Here is a 7,650-nt window from a genome sequence, read left to right on the forward strand (position 1 = left end):
GAGAGCAACTATTGGGCCTTTGGGGGACTAACTATTAGGGCATTTGAACACTGATGCATGCCAGTCAAATTGAGATAGGGTCCCAATTGAGACAGGGCCTCAATTTGTGGGACGCCTGTAAAGTCTTGGAAATGAGGGACTGTCTGTCCCATGCAAAGGGGGACATCTGGTCAAGAGCCAAGGACATGATATGTTTGGACATGAACTGTCAGATCCACACCTGAAAATGTTTTGTGCCAGGGACCCCCATGAATATATATATTAGAATATATATTATTCAACATTTTCAAGATTTTTAATAAATAGCAGATGTACAAGCTGGTTAGATTATTGTGACCCTGGGGGTCCCCGGAACCCACTTTGAGAACCAATGTACAGTAGGCCTATGTGCAAGCAATGGGATGGGCTACCTGAATTCCATTGGGATGAATAAAATATGTCTGTCTGTTCAATAAATCAATCAATCAATCAATCAATAAAAAAAACGAACTATTGGATCCCTGAACATGTGTAGGGCCTCAAACGGTCAAGAATAGCCTACAGATCCAGAACCAGAACGTGAGTACTATAGCCTACTATGGCTGAACCATGCAGGCCTCATGTTATGAAACGTTTTGTTCACCAGTCCTTTCTCAAACTTTCTGGTTAGATCTGCATTGTTTGCTACCTTCAACCCAGTGGTTATTTAATTTATGCACTCTTTAAGTAGGCTACACATACATTGTGTTTGTTTCAGTCAGTGGTTGAGATCACTGCCTGCGGTCAGTGGTCGCTGTGACATTTTGCTGAGAGAAGTTCAGAGACACCCCGCTTTTAGTTGGAGCCAAAATAGTACCGACTCTTTTGGTAATGTCTACACTAGTGTCTGCACTCCTTTAGAGGTGAGGATCCGCCCGCACATTTATGTAAAGACTTCTGTTCAACAATCGACGCCATTTGACTTTATAAACTGCTAAAAAAAAAGAGAGTGAAATTAAAATGTATACAAACTATCATAGAACTTTTGTATAACTATTTTTTTAGGATCTTCTTGTGTCTTCTTCAGCAATGAAATGTACAGTACAGGATACAGAGACAGCGAATTCTACACCTCAGAGTCACTCATTATTAATTTGATTTAAGTAATCAAAGAAGGCTGATGATGATGGCATAAGTTCTGAGAACTCTAAATTAGATTCACAGCATTTTGTAAGCCTGCACATAACACACATCAAGCTAAAATACAACATGATCCACCTTAATACCTTATAGACTTAATTTAAAAATAATGGGATGGGAAATACCTTCATTTTGTGGAATTTCATTCATTTTCCATCCACCTGTCGCTTCCGCATAGTAAACAGTGAATGGGCGTGGTCACGGAGTGTTCAGTGGTGATTGGTCTGTAAGCGGGGGTGCCCTTTGCCAAGCCCCCAGCAGCATGTATATATAATTATGCACATAATGAAGGAACAGAAAGTTTGGAATTATTACTTGTACAGAGACTTCTTTATTGTATACTCAGCCATCAATAATCAGGTAGGTAATCTATAAACGTTTATATTAATTATTTGTGATTGATTGATTGAATACTTTTAATATTAACAGTTTGCAATTACAGATATTGTTAAAAGGATAACACAAAAATAGGGGCCTGTTTCCATTGAGGTCCCGAGCATTCAATCAATCAACCAATACATTTTGGAAAGTCTCAATTAATATTAACATTTCACATTCTCATTCATCTCAATATTGTATTTGAATTCAACTCAATAGTTATGATCAATTTGAACAAAAGCTCTTTCTAATATTCACGTGATCTATAGTGCTTTGCATTGCTCTGAGATCATGGCATATATTGGCAGTAAAATAGTCAAACAAATACACAAGACGCTTGCCTTGAATCCACATGCCTGTGCCTGAAGACAGCTTCTCTGCCTGTAAACATATAACTAAAGGTGATGCCGTGATGGAGCCTTTGCATAGCCCCTAGGCTATGGAATGAAGAACCTAAGAACTGTGGATTCTCTGGACATTTATAGGACTGTTATAAACTCACCTTTTTAGACAGGCCTTTCCATAGCCGGCTTGGTTAAATGTTGATTGCTTTATTTTAACTCTATTAGTGACTTGTTTTACTTTTATTGTTGTTAAAGCACTTTGATTGTCTGTGATTGTCTGTGAAAGGTGCTCTATAGATAAAATTTACTTAGCCTACTTACTTACTAAACCATTGATTTCTGCCTGGTCTGAGCATGTACACTACACAAAACAAATCTTCGTCGTTCACTCTTGAAAACTTATCGGTCTGTTCTGTTCATCTGTCCTGTAGTAGAGAAATGAAGATCCAGGGACCTCTCCACGTCGCCACCCCAGTGAGGGAGAGCCTTGCCCTGACCAAAGTGGCAGGGTCCTCTATTTTCCTAAAACTGGACTCATCGCAGCCCACAGGGTCCTTCAAGATCAGAGGCATCGGGCATCTCTGCAAAACGGTGAGTGATTTCCCAGATCCCCCATGAGTCAGAAGAGAGCAGGCAGGCATGGGTGGTTGTGTTGTTTGGTTGGGGCAGGGTGATGTCTGGCCCCAAGTCACATTTGGTTATATAATAGGGGCCCAAAACAGCTCAGAGTAGGGGTGGTGGTGAACCAGCACAGACCAGTTTAGGATGGTCACCTCCAGTCTGACCTCTTTGTTTGTAGTCAGACAACAAGTTCTGTCAGTCATTGTTTCTTTTTGGTTGTTCCACAGTGGGCAGAGAGAGGTTGTGAACGCTTCGTTTGCTGTTCAGGTGAGCACGCAAGTTAGAGGCTGAATTTTATGAATAACAATAAACAACATACAGCATTAAAAAAAAAATACTTATATACAAATAAATCTTTGCCCTGACAGGAGGAAATGCAGGCATGGCTGCTGCCTATTCTGCTCGCCAGCTTGGCGTTCCCGCTACCATAGTCGTGCCAAGTGTCACCCCAAACCAAACCGTAGAGAGGCTCAAGGATGAAGGTGCCCATGTGATCATTCACGGCAAGGTGAGCTCGTCATGCGTGCCATTCGTTTTCCAACAGATCATTCTGTTCAGCTGCTATGTGTACATAGTTCATAATTTCAGATTAAATTAATGCAAAACTGATATGTCTGTAAAGATGATAGAAAACTTGAGGATGCATCTTATTTCAATGGCCTTTATCTTCTCTCCTCCATTGTCAGGCTCTAAATGAAAGCATTGAATATGGCCGGCAGCTGGTGGCTAACAACCCCAGATGGATTTTCATCTCTCCCTTTGACGACCCTCTCATCTGGTAATTAGTTGATCTGGAGGTGACCTCGTTGACCATTCTGTCTGCATAACATTCGCATTGCGTGTACTCTCTGTGCACTTCTTGTCACAATAACAGTGACAGAGGAGATAAGTGATGGGGGGGGGGGGGGGGGGGTCTTGAAGTATTCCAATGGAATCTATCTTCTGTCATTTTTTAACCCATTCGTGCCACACTATGAGCTTCTAGTACTACTTTTAAAGAATCGTGAACATTGGCCCTCATTTAATATACATTTCTCTGGAACAACATAATATTTGAAGTGGGGGTACGCGGCCAATTACATATAATATTAGGGGATCTGGACATGAAAATGTTTGAGAACACTGAAATAGAATTTCAGAAAAAAACATCTGTGTTATCTTTTCAAAGATACAGATTATTGCGCCACTGATAACAATCCTTGAATGCGACCGTATAGGCCTACTTCTTGAGTGGGGGAGTGTTATCTTATCATGGTCATTTGCGCTGGTGCTAAAATTGAAGGGATGCCAAGTGCTATAAAAGTATCTCTTGCAGTATAATATACTGTAGGAGATGCTTTGTTTTATAGCACTTGGCAATGGCATCCCTTCAATTTTAGCACCAGCACAAATGACCATGATAAGATAATGATATATTATTATATCATTAATAACCCATGACCCAAGACCCAAGACCTGAGGCCGATATAGAGGGACAAAGAGTAGGCTGACTGGCCCAGGCCGTAGCGTAACGGTCTGGGCACCGGACTGGTGATCCAGTCGCAGTGTGCCGCGGGTTCGACTCCCGGACCCGACACGGCCTTTACTGCATGTCATCCCCCCATCTCTCTCCCGTTTCCTGTCAGCCTACTGTCTGTCCCTTCAAAAATCAATAAAAGGCGTAAGCCGCAAAAAAATATCTTAAAAAAAAAAAAAAAAGAGTAGGCTGACAGGAAATGGGGGAGAGAGATGGGGGGGGGGGGGGGTGGTGACATGCAATAAAGGCCGTCGGGATCGGGAGTCGAACCCGCGGCACACTGCCAAACTCGGACTACCGGCCAAGGTGCCTGGACCGCTGAGCCACGGCCCAGGCCATAATCAGCCATATTTTTAATGGCCGGTTGTAAAGGTTGTTAAATGGTACTTTTATATAGCGCCTTTATCCAAAGCGCTTTACAGAGATTGTGCATTACATTCACCCATTCACGCACACGATTACGATACACAGATGCCATGCAAGGCACCAACCTGCACACCGGGTTCGAACTTGGAACCTTGCGGTTCCCATCCGGTCACTCTACCCCTGAGCCACTGCCGCCCCGTTGTTGAAATGAAAACGTTTAGCAGAGATATGGTCTTCAGTACAAACTGCATTTAATACGGTGTTACAATACAATACAAATCTTTATTCTTCTGTGTACAGGGAAGGTCACACGTCGCTGGTGAGGGAACTGGAAGATGACATGCAGGAGAAGCCAGGAGCAATAGTGCTGTCAGTTGGCGGCGGCGGTCTGCTGAATGGAGTGGTGGAGGGTCTGCGTCGCGCTCGCTGGGCTGACGTGCCCATCATAGCCATGGAGACCGTGGGCGCGCACAGTCTCAACGCGGCCATGAAGGCCGGGGAGCTTGTCACTTTGCCTGAAATCACCAGGTATGAAGGCATTTTAATTTGGAGGCGATAATTCACAACGCTGTCATAATTCAGCATTCTTTCCCTCGTGACTTGGACTTGTTGTGGTGGAGTAACACGTCATGTGTTTTCTCTGTAGTATCGCCACAACGTTGGGCTTGACGAGAGTCTCTGCACAGACGCTGAAACTGGTCGGCGAGCACACAGTCTTCTCAGAGCTCGTCACAGACCAGGAGGCCGTTGCGGCTGTAGAGCGCTTTGTTGGTGAGTGGCAAGAAAGATGTTACTCCTCATCTCAACACTTCTAAGTATTATTTCAACAGAATGCCTGGGGCTCATCTCCCTCCTCTCTCTTTATCTGCAGATGATGAGAAGATCCTGGTGGAGCCCGCCTGCGGCGCGGCCCTGGCGTCCGTGTACTGTGGCATCATCAAACGGCTGCAGAAGGAGGGAAAGCTTGCACAGGACCTGGGCCCCGTGGTGATCGTGGTGTGCGGGGGCAACAACATCAGCATGGAGCAGCTGAGGAGTCTAAAGAAGCGCCTGGCTATGATCTAAGGGTTTTCCACGAAGACCTTTCTTCTTCTGTCCCCCTCCATTCCACCATCAACTGGATGCTTTCAAGCTGTAGGTCTCTGCTGCACCGTGCGCATGCCGTTGCAATGCAGCTGCCTGTAACAGAATCCAAGCAGGAGCTCTGTAGGGCCAAATCATTCCAGACGTAGTGTGACGCTCTCCCTAATGCGGAGGCTGACAGACTGATGGCCGGGCAGGCTGCCTGAGGACCTTTCAGGAGGCTTGTAGAATTAAATAACCCTGAAGAGAGATGCTGCTCTGGCAGTGGTAGTCTTGAATGACCTCTTCAAATGATTCAATTATAGTAAAAAAAAGGAAGAAAGCATATATATACTGTCTTACACACTTTGAGGTTGTGTAGTTATAGCGTACATGTTTCATGTTATTTGTACTTTGTTTATTTCTTTGTTCATGTAAAATTTGGTTGCACATTTTCTCTTGTTTTTCTTTTGTACGTCATTAATTGTATTTAAAAGAATATGAATAAATTATATTTCCTGAATGTTGAGCCTGAAGGATTTCTTCTTTAGCCTTTTTTCCATTCCATGGCGATCTGGTTCCTCCTGACTGCAGTGAGGATATAAAGTCTACCGGACATTCCACACTACAGATTCAGATACAGTGAGGATATAAAGTATACCGGACATTCCACACTACAGATTCTCAGCCACCACTACAATGCAGCGCTTTCATTCCTGTCTGCTTCCCATTTGTTTTATGCTTTCTGGAGCAAGTTATTGAACAATATAACATTCCAGATGGACTTTACTAACGGCCTTTTTTTTTTTTACTCTGCATGAGTAGCGAGTTAGTAATATCTGGACACAGAAGTATTGAATAATATGTGCTCTAGCCTCTAGCTGAAATGCAAAGTAGGTAGATATAGGCCTATTATAATAGTTATCTTTTATGTCAGTGAGACATTTTTATATTTTCCTGATGGTATAGGAAAGGTGGGAAAGAGGGTCATATAAGGACTAGTCTTATTTATAATCTAAATGGTATGGTGGTACAGTATGCACTTTTGTATCCTTTTTGTATGCTTTCATCTCAGTTTTGTCTGAAATTGCAGTCCATATATGCAGTACTTTATTATTCTTCTAGGAAAAGTTCAATACGAAAGTCCTGATGGACAGAAAGTCAAGTGACATATATGTTATACATGTTAGTGATATATGTATATGTTTGTATCACTTTTAATCATCTAAGAAGATAAGGGTGACAAAGTCTCCCATATACTATTGTAGTACAAACGAGTATGAGAGTTCGTGTATAGAGGGTATGCGCATGCTTAAAGTGAATGGCACATTGAGTGGCAAAGCAACATGCAAAGTGAGTTTAACATTGTTTAACGTTGTTTAATGCAATCAGATAGGACTTTTCTGTTTGGATGTACTGTATGGGCTGTCGAGGCCAGAAGATAGTTTTTTGCCACTCAGCAGTAGGAGTAGGCGTTCCTGCATAACTTCCTGGTTTGATGATGATGTCACGCATCTTGTATGAATGTTCTGAGTAAGATGACCTCTGGCCTCTTGTTGTTTTTCCCCCCCGTGTGCTCACAGTGCTCCTGTAGGAGTGATGATGTGATGTTTAGCGTTGGCATTTCAATGGCCGTGGCCCTCGGCCGTGTCAACATGCTTCACAGCAGCAGAAACCTTATCTGCGGCTGCACCAGAGAAGCTGTGTTAATGGGTCAGCCTCAGAGGCACAACAGCACTAAAGCCATCATTGGCTGGGTCGTTGGGGCTGTGACTGCTTCCTCTTTGTTCATTGGCCTGCAGGCCATTAAATAGGGGGGGGGGGTTGAGGTCCTTTTCATCCGGATGAGAGGAGTCTGAGCTGTGAAGGGATCAATAGAAAAGGACCCCCTTTTCAGGACCTTTAGTCTTATCAACATTCTCGAAAAACAACATTTATGCATAACATCATGCAAATGTAAACGACCACAACATATTATGTTATCATTAGTTTACTTTACAGTGTCTGGTTTTGTTCTGTTCTACACATTATAAGAAAAACAACGCCCTAAAATGAATTCATGACATAATTTGTGGTCAGTTACATTGTTTAGTAAGGGAATAGGTTACATTCTATCACATGATTTTTTATTCTGGATTTCAATTAAGCTTCAGTTCATCCAACATTGAGAGCAGATCAGCTGTACCTCGGTGGTACCATTACTAC

General features: G+C 43.0%; 1 protein-coding gene across 1 annotated transcript; it reads left to right on the forward strand.

The window, feature by feature from the left end:
* Nucleotides 1-1,470: 1,470 nt before the first annotated feature.
* LOC310872264 (L-serine dehydratase/L-threonine deaminase-like) lies at nucleotides 1,471-5,839 on the forward strand. The gene is made up of 8 exons (XM_083784027.1): nucleotides 1,471-1,518; nucleotides 2,312-2,471; nucleotides 2,729-2,768; nucleotides 2,870-3,009; nucleotides 3,188-3,279; nucleotides 4,684-4,911; nucleotides 5,030-5,154; nucleotides 5,255-5,839. The coding sequence occupies exons 2-8, from the start codon at nucleotides 2,319-2,321 to the stop codon at nucleotides 5,446-5,448; spliced, it is 972 nt and encodes a 323-aa protein (XP_083640153.1). The 5' UTR covers nucleotides 1,471-1,518; nucleotides 2,312-2,318; the 3' UTR covers nucleotides 5,449-5,839.
* Nucleotides 5,840-7,650: the final 1,811 nt, after the last annotated feature.

The sequence above is a fragment of the Protomyctophum parallelum genome (genome assembly GCF_964188405.1).
Source record: "Protomyctophum parallelum genome assembly, chromosome: 15".
Lineage (NCBI taxonomy): Eukaryota > Metazoa > Chordata > Actinopteri > Myctophiformes > Myctophidae > Protomyctophum > Protomyctophum parallelum.

Excerpts from the sequence above, each read along its gene's own strand:
- LOC310872264 (XM_083784027.1), top strand. The coding sequence starts at position 2,319 with ATGAAGATCCAGGGACCTCTCCACGTCGCCACCCCAGTGAGGGAGAGC. Across the intron at positions 2,472-2,728 it reads TCGGGCATCTCTGCAAAACG|TGGGCAGAGAGAGGTTGTGA; the intron begins GTGAGTGATTTC and ends GTTGTTCCACAG. Across the intron at positions 5,155-5,254 it reads GGCTGTAGAGCGCTTTGTTG|ATGATGAGAAGATCCTGGTG; the intron begins GTGAGTGGCAAG and ends CTTTATCTGCAG.